This window comes from Polyodon spathula, chromosome 15 (genome assembly GCF_017654505.1).
Source record: "Polyodon spathula isolate WHYD16114869_AA chromosome 15, ASM1765450v1, whole genome shotgun sequence".
In the NCBI taxonomy this organism is placed as follows: domain Eukaryota; kingdom Metazoa; phylum Chordata; class Actinopteri; order Acipenseriformes; family Polyodontidae; genus Polyodon; species Polyodon spathula.
In genome coordinates, this window is record NC_054548.1 from 688,383 (window position 1) to 708,550 (window position 20,168).

The 20,168-nt window shown below is 36.6% G+C and overlaps 1 protein-coding gene across 2 annotated transcripts; it reads right to left on the minus strand.

The window, feature by feature from the left end:
• Window positions 1-5,901: 5,901 nt before the first annotated feature.
• Window positions 5,902-13,672, minus strand: LOC121328038 (ICOS ligand-like). 2 transcript variants are annotated; one of them, XM_041272489.1, is made up of 7 exons: window positions 13,465-13,672; window positions 12,364-12,416; window positions 11,843-11,899; window positions 10,170-10,493; window positions 8,813-9,088; window positions 7,432-7,552; window positions 5,902-6,858 (listed from the first exon to the last, which is right to left on the minus strand). In XM_041272489.1, exons 1-7 carry the CDS (start codon window positions 13,476-13,478, stop codon window positions 6,816-6,818), a joined length of 888 nt encoding a protein of 295 aa, XP_041128423.1. In that variant the 5' UTR covers window positions 13,479-13,672; the 3' UTR covers window positions 5,902-6,815. The 2 variants fall into 2 exon arrangements, with proteins under 2 accessions (XP_041128423.1, XP_041128424.1); XM_041272490.1 differs by lacking the exon at window positions 11,843-11,899 and having other exon boundaries at window positions 13,465-13,671.
• Between the last annotated feature and the right edge of the window lie 6,496 nt (window positions 13,673-20,168).

A 20,168-nucleotide genomic window follows, 5' to 3' on the forward strand; every position in this document is an offset into this window, starting at 1 on the left:
TACTGTTCTCATGTCTTGGGGGGGGGGACTTTGTTCCTAATTATACGGTACAGTAACGACTGCTACAAGATGCTGATGAAAATAAGCATTTTCATCAATTGTAACTCCTCCACTTCACAAACAAGCAATGTATTTTTTAATTATGCTCTATATTAATTTGACTTCATAAATACAATATGAGATTGTGAGAGAAGCTTTCTGTTGGTACAATGCACACTATTCTTCTTGCAGAAGCGCAATCAATAGTGTAATCTACTTGATACAGAAGGAACTTAAGGTAGCAGCGATTTCAAAGTCACATGGTATACGTTAAGTTAATGACAATATAACCAAACTGGCACATCAACAGGGGTTGATTCAATGTATCTTTAGAGTAACAGTTACTTGTCTCGCTCTACCACCACTGCTGTAGAGTTGTGCACATGCTGCTTATGTTGATTGTTTTTTGCAAAGCTAGGGTGGCCATATTAAATACTGAATAGTTTAGAAATACTAAAATAAACATGATAAATTCAATAACAAACATTTCAAATACAAGCCTTTTCATTGTTTTCAATGTGCTAGATTGTTTGTTATACTTTACAAAAAAGACTAATAATAAAACTAAAGTATATGCATAGGCTAAGGAAATCCAGTAAAGAAAAAGTATTAAAAAATATGTCTTTAAATGAGATACAACATGCGAAATCACTCCTATAATAAACAATATGGTTTGAAAATGTAAGTGAATATAAGAGAGGACAGCATTGAACTTCTCCTGTGACAAGCCAGTTTCCATTGACTGCAAGGTGCAAGTGTGATAAGTGCATGAGGGTTAACAGTGAAACAATGCAGGTACAGATGGAACTGGTGGATAAACATAGCATTCCAATAGTCTGTCCTGGAGAATAAGCGTGCACCCATTTCTTAGTCTGGTTTTGAGAGACAGGGTTTTGAGCTGTTTAAAGCAGCGTTACATCAAGGTTTCAAAGGTGTCTTCAAATGAGCACCAACATCACACAACATTTAAGGACACAGCCTCAATTTTCACAAAGCTTGCATCATTTACTTCATTTGATTTTCCAATTCTGTGGTGAATAGTTGAAGTAATAACTGGAAGCCACCCCCTCCCTCCCCCCTCCCTCTCCTCTCCCCTCCCCCCCCTCCCCCCTGCAGTGTTGGCTGCCCATTTGTCAAGTCCCTCTGACTGGCTGCAAAGATTAGAGTCAACAGTCTCTGTAGACCCCCACGAAATCAGCATTAGATGAGCAAAGCATGTATTACAACCTATGAACAACTTCATCGATCATAACCATAAATAACAGACACGATTAATACAGCTCTTCTGCATGACAGAGATAACACCTGTGTTTCTCTCAAGTGACATTAATCGTTTTCTCTCAAGTGACCTACACCTGTTCTTGTCATAAAATGGTACCATTTGAATTATTTGTGTTTACTTTCTGTCTTTACAAACAAATGCAAAAGTAACAAGAGCTAGTTACATGTATTAATTAAATGATCACATCATTTTTTTTTTTTTTATTGCACTGTTAAAATAATAGTAATAATAATTAAGCAGTTTGGGTCTTCTGCATTGGGTTGTTCTCCCATGCCTTGCCCTCACACAAATATATAGCTGAAGAAAGCCATCGTCGATTATTAAAGACAAAGGACACAAAGTGAAGGTGCAGCACGCAAACAGCTCTAATGCGACAAGCAGGCACCAACAATTCAAGTATCTTAGCAGCACAAATTGAGAATATCCATTCTGCTGAGTAACACATAACAAGCACAGCAGCTACACCTGCCTTTATTTCCGTTTTTTTTCTTTCTGGACCCTTCTTCATGTTACAGTAGCAATACATACGCAAGTCACACCATTACAAAGTAATGTAACCTTCAATACGAAAGCAACAAGACAATCCGTACAGTGGGAAGCCCTTTTATTTCTTAATTGTTGTTTCCCAACATCTGTAGCTTACTACTGCCATCTCAAGGCTTGTGTTGGGAAATACAGACACTTGCCACACCTAGAACTAGTCAGCTCTTTTGCAGAACAGTGCACTTTAATAGAAACCATAGGCCTAGCTCTGTCTCCAGTCAGTTTTCAACTGTGTCATTTAGTCCTGTGCTGCGCATGAAATAGTGACAAGGATAACTTTGTCAACTTCTTTTGGGATTTTGAAATTACATTTTTATAAAAAACAGCAAAAACAAAACAAAAAAAACAACAATTTTTTGTTCCCGCTAGACAGTATAAGTGTGTCACACCAGTGCATTAACCTACAATAACTCTTGATTTGTACTCTACAAGGCATTACATAACCCTAACCCTAATCATTTTCTGCATATCAGAGTAATGACGTGTAAGTACACATGTATTTAATGTAATCAGGGACACAAGTGTTACCATGCTCTTTTAGTTTGTATCTAATTTGCATGACACTTGTATTTAGAATTGAGCCCTTATGTTTAAACTAATCTGTTGGTTTTAAAATGACCCTGTGTGCACTGTTGGTGTAAACGTTGTTTTGTTTGTATCTGAAACATTAGAAAAGTGTTATTAATGAAGCATTTCTAAATAAGGGTTAATGTTTAAAATAATTCATTTTCTGGGGAGCAAACCCATCATCAAGCTTGTTGCTTTCTTGTAACACAATGAACCAGCATTCTTGTAATGCCACTCTTTCAAACAGAGAAAAACCACACAATTCAATTAAATTGAAAAACTCAGTTCAAAACTAAGGACAACTTTACAACTCTGTCACTCAGCACATCTGGACTCTGGTCAATAAAGATGTCCTTAGTTTAATAATCAAGCCTACTCTGAGCCAATTCCTCCTTGCCAGCTTCAAGGATGTAAATGCTAAACACCCACAACGGAAATCTATTACCAAGGCACCATGTGACAAGATTCATTAACAGACTGTTTAAGCATTCTCCTTTCAAAAGGTCATAGTGATAAACTCCTGCAAACAGTTTTATTAATTAAATATGCTGTGTAAGGACATTTCAGCACACAAACTAATTGAATATAAATTGCCAGTAACATTTAAAAATGAATAGTTTTAAATGGATATACTATATACACCTGACAATAAGAAGCTTAAGTCATTCAGAAGACACTAAATTAACATTTGGAAGAATTGGCTCTTGAGTAGTAGCATTGATAAAGGTTTGTCTGCTTTTTATAACTATTATTAAAAAGACGAATGGCTGTTACATTCTTACTGAAGGCTGTGGGCTTGATATTTGAAGGGCTGAAAAAGCAACACCATCGATCCACCTTGCTTATTTCTCATAGTCTTCACATTTTATATTAACAGTAATTACAGAGTAATAAAGCGTTGATTATCTGTAATTCTCTTTGTTAATAAATTAATCTTAATAAATATCAGGTTAAGGCTACAATCAAGACTAGGGTTGGGGTAATACAATATAATAGAAAGAGATTTAGTAATCTCCTTGAAAGATGATAATTACGGGTTATGTAAAGCTTTATTACATAAAGTGCAAACACATTAAATCCATCAGCAAAGCAGAAAAGCCTCCATATATTTTATGCAAGATTCTTGGACTGCATTTATAAACTAAAGTGCTGCTTAGTTTATACATGCATAACAAGCTGCTGAATTACATAACAATGATTACACCCACATTCCTTACTTACCAGATGCAATATTAAAAAGTTACTGGTAAGAACATGTTTTCCTTGATTCTGGTGCTAGTCTCACTTTTTTTGTCGATAATGAATTACCATAGAATGCTATGTTCACAGCCATGCAATTTTGCTTTTGCCTCCACACGTTATACTGTATATAATGTGTATTTACACTATAGATTTAGCACTATAGCTATGTTAATAGTATCACTTTAATTGCATCCTGTTATCTTAAAACTTGACATCCTGTTCTAAAAAATAAATCTACAAATACAATAATAAAACATGTCTACACCGGCAGTACATTGAGTTCATTCATCCCAGAAGACATTACTGCAAAAGCAGCTTGAGCAGCTACTGTCTGTAAAAGTTAGCTCGGGAGAACTCTCGCGTGAGAATAATCTGTCTGTGACTTTTACCAGGGTGCACCATGCTGCTGCCTGACCCCCTTCAGCTTAGATAAGAGTCGCTGAAGCAGGTCAAAGGTACTGGTTATGGACGTGATGCTGGCTCTTTAAAGCATCTCACGCTCGTTTAAAACCATACAGGGTTACTTTCTTTTCATTCATATTACAACAACTTCTGTAATGAAAAAATACAAATAATACAGAATTATAAAGCAAATAACAATGAAAGTTATGGGAGGAGAGCTGTGCTCAGTCATGAAAGCATCAGCTGCAGTACACATTGGAGTCACCTCCACCACACATGGGCACAACCCACTCATTTCTGAACACAAACCCATGCAGGTGGCTTCTCTTCTGTCAAGAAGCAGAAATAAACCAAAGACTCCTTAATTAATTAATGCAATCTTACAGGTAAGTCACTGTATACAGTAGAGGGATGAAGAATGTGCAATTCAACACATATGGGGCTAACAGTGATGAAAAATTGTAATTAGAAAGGTTTTTAGTGTCACAATATCAAACAGTACTGTAACTAGATATAGCTTAACAAAGTAGTTACAGTTTTGACTGTTAATAACGCTAATAACAGATACACATTTAACAGGAATTAGCATGCTTCATTATCAGGAATAGAGATAACTGAATACAGCCTTAATACAGGAATTTGGCCTATAATAAATAACATTAAAGTGACATTATTTAAGCTGCTTTTTTTTATAAGGGGGTGATAACAATTTATCCTTTACCTATAGAATGAAATTCATTCACATTGTATGTATGCACAGCATATATGTTTGCTCTCAGTATTAAGTAGGCATCTAGAAACTTAGGGAATCACATTAAAAACATGCATTCATATAATTCATGAGTTTGTTTTCAGCACCTGGGGCTGCAAATTTTTAGCAAGGTGCCATAAATGTGACGGTACAAGCACATGAACAAATAACTACTCTTTTGATATTCTGACAAACTACACCGCCCACTCGCTATATTAAGGGGGTCAGGGTCCAATATAAATACAATTTGTACTGAGGAACGCAAAACAGCGAGAAACCCATAGAACAACAAATAGGCTAACAAATACTGTGCAAGCACTCCCTCGTTTTATCAGGGGCGACAGGGTCCAATATAAGTCTTCTACGCAACCCACTTGTTCATATACAAAGCAGCACGCCATTTTAATTTGTACTGTGGAGGGTAATTGCTTCTCCTCAACGTCAGTCTCCAATTAATTTCATGAGTCTGCCTCTCATTTCTCAAATGCATAAACTACTGCATTGAAAGAATCCATTCCCGACAGAGGAGGCTTGTTGCTAGGGAGCTGACGTCACTGCCTTGTGACTTGTGCTAGTGCATTGCTGCCACACATGAACACCTCATTGGCTAAAATAAAAACCTCTTCAGGAAGTAGATATTTAATTTGCTTTGTGTTATTATGTCATATGTGTCTGTATGATAACAGTACGATATTAATGCTTTGTTTTTAATTGTTTTGTATATTTTTGTTTGTGTTGTGCAGTACGAAATAAAACTAACAGTAATTCAAGGTGCATATGTAGCTAACAATTAGACAGTAAAAATGGGGAGCCAACTCCAGGACCGTGATAAATCCAAATCTGCAGTATAGCTGCAAAGCAGTTTAACATTGGCGTATCTTGGCACTGGACCAGGTGTTCATTCACTGGATCCAACTGTGATTACATTATGGAAGAGACTGCTCTTAACTACAGCGAGCACCGCAAGGTAAATATATACTGAGGATTCCCACATTCATTAGATCAGAGATTAAATAAACAGGTACTCAGTAGAAGAATCTCATCTACAGTGCTTGAAAAATACAAAGACAGACGATTGGTGTGTTCTTCACAGGACTGGTGAAGATTCATGACATTTCTTATACAGTCAAACTCGTTTAGTATCGTTCCGGTTAATATCACTCCCAGCTTATTATCATCACACTGAAATGTTCCTACCACAATATAATGGGACTGAATGTGAAAAAAGCACCTGATAGTATCACATGGGCTAATGTTATACTCCGCTTAATATAAACAAAATGTAACAGTCAGACACTTGATTTCCACCCACTCAATATCACTTCAACATGCCTGCATCCACTGGCCTGTATTTTGACACATTCTGTATACACCGTACTGACAGCCTTGTGGTCACATATCACCCTGCTTGACTCGTGGAGATTGTGAGTTCAGTGGGGTTTTTTACTATTGCAGATTAAAATGAAGTCTCAGAAACTAAAACATTTAAACCGTCAAACAAACTAACATTTTCTTCGTAGCCATCAACGCTGTTAAAGATTCTTAAAAACAGGAACTCAGTTTTGAATGCCTATCACAACTCTCTGGTGGCTTCTACTCCAAACAGGATACATACAGGCGGTACGAGGACATTGAAGAGAACTCAAACTGGTTTAAATGTGTACGTGGTGGTTTGGTTTGTTAGGTTATTGATGATCTGCTGATAATGTCACTCTGCTTTTTGTCACAATGTATGCTCCGTCCCTTTGAAGTGTGGTAAGTGGGTCTGGCTGTATAGCATTGCATCACCCTGTTGCTGGTGCGTTTCACTGACAATGGACAGCAGATATGACAGACTAGGAAACAAGGGTTATAAAGGCACTCGTTGGCAAAGGTTTCTGTATCCAGGATTGCACAATTGTCTGATGTCTCTCATGAGGAACAGTCTAAACGATGAGTTCCAAAACAGCTTTTTTTTTCAACACATTGCTGTTTCCATCATTGCTTTCCTTATATCACAGCATCATTGTGACGCACGGTCTTTCGTGAAGTTCTTGGGGGAAAAAAAAACAAAAAAAAAACAAGAAAACTTTCATTAGTGCTCGTTTTTCATAATAATATAAAAAATTAATGTAATATAATTTTTAAGACTTGCTAAAATTGACTTACTGAATAAATATCAGTCGTAGTTTATATTCTTGTTCTACTGTACTTGTTTCTATATATTATATAATATATATATAATATATATATATATATATATATAATATATATATATATATATAGAATGACAGAAATGTATATCATAGATGTCTATAACTATAAAGTATAAATGCAGTCTTTGTTGTACATTAACTCAGAATGGTGAAATGTATTTGACGACTACCACTATCAGTTGTCTGCACATGGTGTGTCAACACACGAGACCCCCACGAGTCACCACCCTCCAAGTCAGGTTAAACACAGTGGAATTTGTGTCACCTGAATATCACACCCTTTAGTGTATCTGGTTCCTACCCTTCACATATGACCAAGTACTAGAACACTACTATATGATAATAATAATAATAATAATAATAATAATAATAATAATAATATAATAATAATAATAATAATATTGACATACCCCAGATATCTTCTCATCATTGTTATTCCAAGACAGACCACAGCAATAACAACACAGCAAGATAACACTGCAGCAGGAATGACTGTGTGGTTCTGTAGGTCACCTTGAATATGGGGAGAATCTAGAATAAAATAAAATAATACAATTACAGGCACTTGTTTGCTAATTAGGAATTATTTATAGTCCATGACATGCAATGCTCAGTAAGGTCTAGTCTGAACCCAGTAATCGGTTTAGACATGTTTTCTTCTAATAGAAATGTAACTAAACCCCAGGGCATTACCCATAGCTGGATTCATATTTAAAGAGTATACAAGTAGTTTAAAAAAAAATCCCAGTGGAAATGTATTTCCTGTATATCACTGTGTTTACAGCTGTCTTTTGTTAAATCCAAAACAAGAAAAAAAACTGCATATAAAAATCATAACCTACCCGTATGTGCAATGGAGCAAGAATGGCCATGATAAAATACTTGCTAAAACACTATTCTGAGAAACAGCGATTACAAAGAAAAGAAAAAAAGCTGCCAGCCTTACTTATATTTTCTTCTAATATAAATGTAAATAACACCAGGGCATTACCCATAACTGGATTCATATTTAAAGAGTATTAAAATCACTGTTTACATCATTCCAATGTATCTTATTATCTGCTACGTGATAATGAATTGATAATGTAACCTGCTTTATAATACACGTTCACTTCTCTCTCTCAATCAGTTAATTCAAATAATACAAGTAGTTTTAAAAAATCCCAGTGGAAATGTATTTCCTGTATATCACTGTGTTTACAGCTGTCTTTTGTTATTGTATTACAACAGTTTTTTGGCTATTTAATACATACTTTCTTAAGCTCAATGATCATGTAATTAATCCTTCTTCTATACTGGATGGTAGTGCTGTACTTGACTGTCTATTTTTTGGAAATGTTTTTATAAGTGACATCTTCAGCTGTATAATTGTATTTGTTGAAAATGTAATCAACATTGCATTCAGAACAACATTCCAGCACAAGCATTCAATGAGAAGGACCATGTTGTGCTTCTAGTTTTGGTTCATAAATGTGTTCCCTGTCCTCATTTCCATCCTGAAATAACATTGTTCAGATGAGCAGTTCATCTGGTTTCAGTTATCTGGTAATAAATCTGACATGTCCTTCAGGTAATGTCTTGCGGCTACTGTTTTTTTTTTTTTCTTTTCCAAGGTTTACATTTTTAAAATTATTTTTAAATCCGAAACAAGAAAAAACAATATTGCATACAAAAATCATAACCTACCCGTATGTGCAATGGAGCAAGAAGGGCCATGATAAAATACTTGCTAAAAACACTATTCTGAGACACAGCGATTACAAAGAAAGGATAAAAAGCTGTCAGCCTTACTTAATGTTTGAGAAAGATTGACCTGCAGCCTCTTGTTTTCTACAACGCAGGTGAGAGTGGAGTACTGGGAGATATTGGCAGCTAGTGTGCTGGTGACGTTGTAGCGACCAGTAGACTTATTCACCACAGCCTGTTGTGTCTCCGGGTTCCAGGGCGCGGGCTGTTCATCCAGGAGCCAGTGAATGGTGGCTGCTGGGAATCCTCCAGTGGCAGTGCAGGTGTAGCGCCCCCCAGTCTGTTCACCTGGGGCTTGCAGCACTGGAGACGTGTAGTTAGCTGGAACCAGAAAGTGGAAATAATGCAATGGAACAGACACTTCTAATCAAATGTGACTGGGAGAATCATATAACTGTTCAGTCTCTTATCATCCACAAACCAAAATGCTTGTGATCGAGACCCAAGAGTCACTAAATATTAACTGTGTATCTCAAAGGTTTTCCTGAACAAGACAAGGTTTGAAGCAGCGTTTTTAATTGCAGAAAAGGTGACAAGGTGGACTCATCTTTAGGGCTACACTAGGGGACCCCATTTTGCTGCAATTATAAAAACCACCAACAAGAACATAGCAGTCATTTTAAATGATGGGTTTGCTTGATTCAACCACGCCATTACGGCAGTTAAAACACTGAAATAAACACCACAAGCACAATTACAGTAAATGTACACAGTATAAGTACAAGAACATAATATGTTTATTCAATATAATTATATACCTCGGAATTAACTACTGGAATTCCCCAGGGTAAGTGGTCAGTGTAGGCTCTCTAACTTGCTCATCGAAGCACCAATGCTAATTCTGACCACTAGATGTCCCCACTACATAAGATATAACTTGTGTGGAATACCTGTGGAACACTCCCCATACACAGGTGTTGCAATAAATGAATGAATGCCACCTAAGTTGGGTCTTCTCAACATCTATTCACTAATCTATCCTAATGGTGAATCATCTGTGTTATACAGTAAAATGAATTAAGCATTTGATCAAGACTTCTTTGCTCTCCTGTAGTTTAGAGAAACATTGTTCATATTAACATATATCCAACCCAACCTGAACCAAAAACAAACCCACAGGTGAACTCACTGCACACTGACGCTCTGCCCAAAACCAGGTATATTTAAAGTTATTTAATAAAAAAAATAATAATCATGAACCACTGACTACATCAACGCTTTCATACTTCCAGTAACTGCAATTGCTTTTGAATCCTGTGTTTTGTAAAGAAAAGTTATGTCAGAGAACATGCTTTATAAGTGCAATTGTTACAGTTGTTTTGTATTTATTTGTTCCAGTCAACATGCTAAACCACCCCTTTTGTTTTAGATAAATACATATATATATATATTCAAAACTTACCAGCTACAAGCAAAGAAACATCGACCTGAAGCATTTGCTTATTCTGTCTGCCATAGTGACATTGATATTTATTTTCATCCTTTACAGATAGTTGGGATAGAAGGATAGAGCAGGTTCTGTTTTCTCTGACGAACAGCTTGGTTCTGTTCTGATACATTATATTTTGGTGCGACCTGGGTGTGCTTCCTTTAATGAAGGCATCTACCACTGTTTCCTTTATTTGCCAGTAGAGGTACAGTTGATCCGGTTCCATCTCTGAGTCGCAGGGACAGGGCAGCATCACTTCCTCTCCAATAATTCCAATGATGTCGCTGTTCACACAAGCTGTACAGTAGAGCAAAGTATATTTATTCATTGTACATGTGCATGTCTATCAGAAAAGTGCTCCACGGTAATAGCTAACTAATAACACTGTAGGCATTGGAGATATTGGAATTATATTCACAAAGAGTCAGTTAAAATAAAAATGCATCTTATTACTAGGAGAGCTTGATATTCGTGAAGCTTTTCCAGGATATTTTGTGTCAGCAAATGACAACTGTCTGGAACAGTCTCATAATAATCACACTTGATTCTCCTCTGTGTTTAACAGTATCATTCTGCTCTGTGTTTAACAGTATCACTCTGCTCCGTGTTTAACAGTATCATTCTCCCCTGTGTTTAACAGTATCATTCTGCTCTGTGTCTAACAGTATCATTCTCCCCTGTGTCTAACAGTATCATTCTCCTCTGTGTTTAACAGCATCATTCTCCTCTGTGTCTAACAGTATCATTCTCCCTTGTGTTTAACAGTATCATTCTCCCCTGTGTTTAACAGCATCATTCTCCCCTGTGTCTAACAGTATCATTCTCCCTTGTGTTTAACAGTATCATTCTCCCCTGTGTTTAACAGTATCATTCTCCCCTGTGTCTAACAGTATCACTCTCCTCTGTGTCTAACAGTATCATTCTCCTCTGTGTCTAACAGTATCATTCTGCTCTGTGTCTAACAGTATCACTCTCCTCTGTGTTTAACAGTATCAGTCTCCCCTGTCTTTAACGGTATCACTCTCCTCTGTGTCTAAATATCATTCTGCTCTGTGTCTAACAGTATCATTCTCCCTTGTGTTTAACAGTATCATTCTCCTCTGTGTCTAACAGTATCGTTCTCCCTTGTGTTTAACAGTATCATTCTCCTCTGTGTCCAACAGTATCATTCTGCTCTGTGTCTAACAGTATCACTCTCCTCTGTGTCTAACAGTATCATTCTCCCCTGTGTCTAACAGTATCATTCTGCTCTGTGTTTAACAGTATCATTCTGCTCTGTGTTTAACAGTATTATTCTTCAGACAGACAGACAGATGCACACACACACTGTATAGTCCCAGGATTGCCATTACTGTTACATTATTATTACAAGGAACAGCTTGCATGCTGTTATTGTTCTCTCTCCTTTGTTCCTCTCTCTAAACTCTGAGGTGTTGGTTTTGTATTAAATGTCAAACATGTGTGTGGGGGCATACATGTGAAACTGTAGGCTTTCACTTCTCTTCTTAACTGTGATTGATCCCACAATGCTGTTTGAAATACTAAAAAACAGAAGAAGTGGCCGTTCTTCAAATGGTAATGTGCTGAGCGTGCATCCCTGTGATCAAGGTTCACACTGAAATCTGCATGGATACTGATTGCCTTACTTGTTCTGTTTTTTCTTATAGGAATATCTGCCACCGGACCAGTTATTCTACATAAACCTGGTAACAAAATGAGCAATAATTTAATTTCCATGACAATAAATCTGATTGAGCAAATATTCATTATTTAGTTCTGCCAGTATTTGATTGCCCGTAATCAGTGTTCACTGTACAGTAACACTGCTGCCACGTTACTTGTGTATGAAACAGATAACACTCTTACTCTCTGATGTCTGAGAGCAAGCAATAGGAATGAGAAGGCTGCTGTTGAAGACCAGCTTCTTGTAAACTGTGTCTTGCATGTATATATTGAGCCTTTCACAGCTGAAGCTGCCCCACAGTACTTTAAAAAACACTTACTTTTATTTAAAAGCTTTTTTTGTTTGTTTGTTTAATTAAATGCGATGGTGAGTATTAAGACTGAAACTAAATACCACAAAAATCATTACAATGGTTGAACAAACTATTGACGTTTCCTTTTGAGGTTTATACCACTTATACAAGGTCAGTTAGAAAGTACTTACCTATGGTAAAAAGGCTAGCAAGGAGACAGAAAGCTGAGAGGAGATTTCTGGCCCTGTAAAAGAATAATATATATGAATGTACCAATCCACCATGCCCAGCGCTGTGCTGTGCTGTATTTCACCAAGGGTCAATTAGAATGACATTTTGAGACAACACTACGATAATGTTAATACAATAATACTGTTAAATGGCCAAATGTCCAATATGAATCTGCATGTCATTTAAACAGAGATTGTTCATTTGTATTGGCCCTTGTCAAGACAAGGAATGCATTCACTAAGCCTCAGAGAAGCATTGCCTGTGTGAAAGGATGTGAGTCATTCAGAACTGTGGTCAACAAGTCAGCATGCATATACTCAAAACATGAAACCTGCATCAATCGGGCTGAAAAACTAATACTAATATTATCTGTAATTGTTAGAAAAGTTCTGTTGATAAACATCCTGCTGGGAAGACTGCAGTCTTTAGAAATGCTAATACTGGGATCGCACTGGGGAATCAAACACATTGGTAACAGCTAAACAAAGTTAAATGAAAAATGGAAAAAACTATCAACTGGTTACGATTTATTTAAAGGGCAACCTTTTAGTTTATTAACTGTTGAAAAACCATGTTTATTCTGAGCTAACGGTTACACATGAATATCTTTCGAAACGACTGTAACAGGCTCTGCTGTTTGCAGTTTTAGCTGGCCTATTATTTATTAACAACAACAGAAACATAAATAATGTATATGAACTTGTTAATTAGCTGGTTGTTCTTACCTAATAGGTGATCCTTAAAATAAAATGTGACCTTATTTCTTTTGTTTTCATGACATACAGACATGTATATTTCTGAAATCAGTTTGATCTGTGGGTTCCTAACATTTCATTTATTCGTGTATTTATCCTGACAACATATTCACAAAACATCTCGGTTGGTATAGAGTGGATTTCGGCTCGTGCCAAAACTACTGGGAAGTTAGCCAAAGCAACTGCAGATGTGCTTTACAAAATGAAAGTCTTCTAAAAAAGAACTAAACAACCTGGATAACGCTGTAAATGGATAACTAGTGTTCAAACAAAAAAAAAAACATGGACATGTAATGTCAAACATACCGTGGCTTTTTCATATTGCTCTTCTCTGTTGCACCGCTTTGTGAAGTTTCTAGATGCCAGCTGGACAGCACGAAGAAATCATTCTGCCTGAGATAGTCTGGAAATCCCCATCAGAGATCTTGAGAAAAACGAGAGTAAAACAAATGCTTCCGCTTCCACCCTCTGCCCATGTGAAACAGTCCGCTCTCACTCTAATGTGGGGGCTTTTCACTGCTCATTGCCTCAGTTAAAATGACTCCACCTCTCACATGCAGATCGGAAGAGCCTGGGACACTCCCACTGCTTTCCAAATGTTCGGTGTCGACAGTAAGGGTGTAAGGGAAGAAGGTGTGTTTTGGTGTAAACAGGTAAATCCAAATATCAATTTTATCTCAGTATTACGACATTGCCATCACAGTATATTTATGACTCATATTTAACTTAACCAAGTTTACATTTATTACAATAAATTACAATATTCAATAGTTACACATCCATAGTGTAAACATGTATCGTTATTCACAACACATGTGGCTTTTTACAGAAATCAAATCGCGATCAGTTACCTAATTCTCTGGAAGACAGCTTGTGTACAGAGAGGGTCTGTCATCAGGAGATAATTCAGGTAGCTTGTCTCAGTAACAGGATCAAGTGCCTGTCTTTTATCTTCCACTGTGCTTATCTATAGACCAATTCATTTCTTGACGCGAGTTATGATGTAATTCCAGGCACAAAACATATGCAAGGTCAAAATGTACCCCAGTTTACCAATTAATTTTGTTTTTGGTAAAAGTAGCTACTCTACTAGCTGTTGACAACACTGCTATACCCTCATACTGTTCTAGGATGACCTCCAGTCAGCCCCCCCTGATTGAGGCTAAAGATTATAGGTCTGTAAAGGATTGCTTCTAAGCAACTGCATACAAACTTACTACAGCATTACTCTGCTCATGATATATTTGTGGTATGTGTTGTACTACTGCAAAAATAATTGCAGGAGCACAACACTACCTTATTGAAAGCACAGCAATACACCTAACAATCCTTTGTTGCAAAGTGTGTATAACAAGTAATAGAATGGGATGAAACATGACCCTTTAAATGTGCTGGTGGTGCATTCTTTTTAAATAATACTGTGTGTATAAACCACCAGACGGTCACTGATAAAAACACTGAGATATCAATATCCAGCTGAGATTTCTGTGTAGCTCAATCAATAAAGGCTTATAGTTTCTGAGAGAATCTTCATGGAACCATTTCACATTATTATATAACAATGTTTGGAACCCTTACTCAGACGTGGCACCATGAGTATTCCAAGTTAATATGTCCCAAATTTTTTAAATACATATATATATATATATATATATATATAATATATATATATATATATATATATATATATATAACGCTGAATCACATTCTTCAAAGTTAAATGACCTTTATTTACTGTATGCATTAAGATCAAAGCATATCTGGGTCAACAGCTTTTAAAAGTGAATTATGCCACCAGTACTGGATTTATATGCTGATTGGCAGGGATGTTGGTGCCATCGAGATATAAGATTTCCCCTTGTTTCACGTCTCTAGGTCAAACTGTTTTTATGTGAGAGGTCTCCAAATACTTGATCCAAAATGGCTTCCAGATCAGACCAATGGCATAAAAGTACCAATAACTTTGCTATTCTTAATGCTACAGTAAAATGCTACAGTTTGTTTGGAGGCTGACATAACTGGTTAGGAACTTTTTTTCGCTGGCAAACACACACCAGCTTGAGCTCCAGTAAACCCCTCACTCGGATTTCAGTCAGCTGCTTTTCATTTGGTAGAAGTTCATACAGCTGTCCACTGCCACTTGACTCACAAGTATCCTCATATGGCTTGCTCCCAATTGAGCAAGCCATCTGGAATGAAAAGAAGACAGTGAGCAGTTCATAGCTATGAATTATTGAGTCTGCTTCACATTGAGTATATGCTCCATTACATACAAGTATAATTACATTTTATACCAGTTTTCCATCCCAATAGTCAACACATGACGCAGCACCAGCACACTGCATTGTGGGTAGCAGTAGAGGGGTCCTATACATGTTTCTACAGACTGGCTGAACCCTCTATCCTCTCCGCACTGTGGGTAGCAGTAGAGGGGTCCTATACATGTTTCTACAGACTGGCTGAACCCTCTATCCTCTCTGCACTGTGGGTAGCATTAGAGGGGTCCTATACATGTTTCTACAGACTGGCTGAACCCTCTATCCTCTCTGCACTGTGGGTAGCATTAGAGGGGTCCTATACATGTTTCTACAGACTGGCTGAACCCTCTATCCTCTCCGCACTGTGAATAGCATTAGAGGGGTCCTATACATGTTTCTACAGACTGGCTGAACCCTCTATCCTCTCCGCACTGTGAATAGCATAGCATTAGAGGGGTCCTATACATGTTTCTACAGACTGGCTGAACCCTCTATCCTCTCCGCACTGTGAATAGCATTAGAGGGGTCCTATACATGTTTCTACAGACTGGCTGAACCCTCTATCCTCTCCGCACTGTGAATAGCATTAGAGGGGTCCTATACATGTTTCTACAGACTGGCTGAACCCTCTATCCTCTCCGCACTGTGAATAGCATTAGAGGGGTCCTATACATGTTTCTACAGACTGGCTGAACCCTCTATCCTCTCCGCACTGTGAATAGCATTAGAGGGGTCCTATACATGTTTCTACAGACTGGCTGAACCCTCTATCCTCTCCGCACTGTGAATAGCATTAGATGTGTCCTATACATGTTTCTACAGACTGGCTGAACCCTCTATCCTCTCTGCACTGTGAATAGCATTAGAGGGGTCCTATACATGTTTCTACAGACTGGCTGAACCCTCTATCCTCTCTGCACTGTGAATAGCATTAGAGGGGTCCTATACATGTTTCTACAGACTGGCTGAACCCTCTATCCTCTCCGCACTGTGTATAGCATTAGAGGGGTCCTATACATGTTTCTACAGACTGGCTGAACCCTCTATCCTCTCTGCACTGTGAATAGCATTAGATGTGTCCTATACATGTTTCTACAGACTGGCTGAACCCTCTATCCTCTCCGCACTGTGAATAGCATTAGATGTGTCCTATACATGTTTCTAGAGACTGGCTGAACCCTCTATCCTCTCTGCACTGTGAATAGCATTAGAGGGATCCTATACATGTTTCTACAGACTGGCTGAACCCTCTATCCTCTCTGCACTGTGAATAGCATTAGAGGGGTCCTATACATGTTTCTACAGACTGGCTGAACCCTCTATCCTCTCCGCACTGTGAATAGCATTAGAGGGGTCCTATACATGTTTCTACAGACTGGCTTAACCCTCTACCCTCTCCCTCTCTAAGTTGTTTTACCTTTCCAGTCATGCCTAAATGTACCACCTATGAAACTACAATGTCACAATCAAGATCCCAAGATGATTTTTGATACAAATTTAGAGCATAGTGTGAACTTGAATATCCAGCCTTCATTTTGATCATCCATGTTGGAGCTGACAGGCCAATTGAGGTCAACATTCAACAATTCTGTATAACATTACATATAAAAATGGCATATTTGGATGGAGCACAAATAGAGCTTTCCAGCAATTGTTTACTTTTCACAGTAACATTACAAATTAAAAAAAAGTGATTCATACTTTTATGTCATTGGTCTGATCTGGACGCCAGAAAATATTTGGTGACCTTTCACATAAAAAACGTTTGACCTAGAGACATAAAACTTGGGGAAATCCTGTAACTTTATGACACCAACATCTTTGCCAAACAGCCTAAAAATTGGAAGAGGTCAGGTCAGAGACCTTCCTGAAGTGATTGATTTGTCATGGACTGTCCCACAAGCCACTTAGATAGTCCTAAGTATGCATTAGAATAACATAAAACAAATGTATGAATTTCCTTGGATGGGTTTTTTTTTTTTTTTTTTTTAAATAGTAAGAACATCAGAGAATTTTGAGGACGAGAAAAGGCCGTTCAGCCCATCAAGGCCTGTGAAGCAGATAGCACATGGTTGTGTTGGGCTTAACAGTCAAGGTTCCTGTTTTAAAGCTGGCAGTGCAAGCAGGCCCTTGATGACTATGACCAGTGCTAAAGAGTAAGCCTGTAAGCCTCTACTTCAGTATTTGTTTGAACAAGGTGTTCCTGTTCTGGTGCAAAGGTCAGTTTTAAATTGTTACTCTAATAAATTTATTTTAAATCTACTTGGACCTATATTCAGTATACAATGTTATATATATATATATATATATATATATATATATATATATATATATATATATAGCTAAAGATATATATATTATGATATATATAATGTAGATAAATTTTTAATAAAAAATTATTTTATTTAAAATGAATTTCCTCCAAACCACCACCTCATAGATAAATCTTTTCACGAAAAGGGCTTGATACCAGGAGGTTCCTGGTTCAAATCCCAGCTCAGCCACTGACTCGCTGTGTGTGACCCTGAACAAGTCACTTAACCTCCTTGTGTTCTGTCCTTTGGATGAAACATAAAACCAAGGTCTGTTAAATTACTAATTATTGTTGTTGTTGTTAATAATAATAATAATAATAATAATAATAATAATAATAATAATAATAATAATAATAATAATAATGAATCCCTCCCCAGAACGTCATTTAAAATATTGCCTTTTCTAAAACAAATTTCATAAATTCATGTTTTATTTGTACATTGAATTTTAGGTAACATTTAATATGTAATGGATGTGACTTTTAGGCTATACTCCCTTGATCAGTGCTGCCAGATTAAATGGCTTGTTTTGAAAACATCTAGTGGGTAAATGTTGTCTTTGGTGGTTTGGTTATTTTTTTGCTTAATTTTATCTTGCATGATTTTTTTCTGTTCCTTTTGATTATGAGGTCCTCACCAGTGCTGCACTTCAATCACCATGATGCTCTGTATGTCCTCCCAGTCTTTTTCTGGAGCTCTGCATTCAATAAAATTACGAATCACACACACACACACACACACACACACACACACACACACACACACACACACACCACACACACACACACACACACACACACACTTTTTGTTCGGCACCAATTTAAGAACTGTATTAGTACGATCAGAGATGGTTTTGAATTGATTTTGAAAGGCTATCTGCCACAAGTTCTGAACAATTATATATATATATATATATATATATATATATATATATATATATATATATATATATATTTTTTTTTTTTTTATGAATCTGCTGCATTTGATTTCATCAGATAAAAAAAAAAAAAAAAAAAAAAAAAAAAAACAGCGGTTCTGGTACTAGAAGTTGTGAGAGATAGATATAGTTTGTAATAGAAGTCCCTAATGTTCTCTTCATTCCATTACAAGGACCACTGACTGAATTCAGAGCGGTCAGGCGCCATATGAGCAATTTCATAACAAACTAGTAAAGATTCTTAAGTTAATTCTTTAGTCAAGGTTTTGCCTATAGAAAAAAAAGGTACCGGAATGGCTCAACTATACCACTGCTGGTGACAGAGTGAACTACAGCAATATATATATATATATATTTGTTATCAAGGAAGCCATTAGTCAGTAGTTTTCAGTTTTATTTAAGCAACAAAGAAACATTCAATATGCATGTTTATCTGTCTGGTCTGTAATTATTGCAGGCCTTTTTTTTTTTTTTTTTTTTTGAATATATTGTTGGCTTGTAGATCTATAGAAAATGCCCTCTGTATTCCCCTTGTCATTGTTACATTTATTCACTTGAAAAACAGTTTCTGTTTATCCCCTACATTTCCCTCAGAGCAGGGACATTTCTTTACACAACATGTCTCATCAAGAATGTAAGATAATTGTAGATAATGTTCAATGTGTTGGTGTCAGTCATTACTAGGTGTGATTTCTGCATTCATACATGATTTTTGTGTTCTGTGCGCTTTATCAAATGTAGATGTTATTTTCCTTTTATTTTTACATTCCTCCAAGGTGCAACAATGTATCAAATATACAGTAGGTATATACTTAAATAGCTAGGTCACATTTATATCTTATACTGCTGCTCACAACTTGCATCACAATAGAGTTACTTCTGCACCCCCTTACATTACAAATGCAACTTCCCTTCAGTGTTTGCATGCACAGTACAACCGTCACTTTCTATAGAGATTAGTGTGTATGATATGAATAAAAAAATTTGTTATATGTATTGTTGTAGACAATGCTCCAAATAAGGTTTTGGGTCATTGAGTAATTTACTCTCCAGTTTAGACACTATGGGCCTGATTTTCTAAAGTTAGTAAAGGTGTTTACTCAAGGGCTGTTTTGAGTAAATGTACACATTTTTACAATTTTCCAAGGTAAGTAAAGTTATACTTTACATTTATTTTTTTGAGTAAATGTACTTTACTAATTGCCTGCTCACACAAAGTAAATTTACATTTTTGAGTAAATGTACTTTACTAATTACCTGCTCACACAAAGTAAATTTACATTTTTGAGTAAATGTACTTTACTAATTGCCTGCTCACACAAAGTAAATTTACATTTTTGAGTAAATGTACTTTACTAATTGCCTGCTCACACAAAGTAAATTTACATTTTTGAGTAAATGTACTTTACTAATTACCTGCTCACACAAAGTAAATTTACATTTTTGAGTAAATGTACTTTACTAATTGCCTGCTCACACAAAGTAAATTTACATTTTTGA

Coding starts and splice junctions, on each gene's coding strand:
- LOC121328038 (XM_041272489.1), bottom strand. Junction 10,494..11,842: donor TATAAGAAAAAACAGAACAA/GTAAGGCAATCA, acceptor TCTACTGTACAG/CTTGTGTGAACAGCGACATC. Junction 9,089..10,169: donor TGTTTCTTTGCTTGTAGCTG/GTAAGTTTTGAA, acceptor TTCTGGTTCCAG/CTAACTACACGTCTCCAGTG.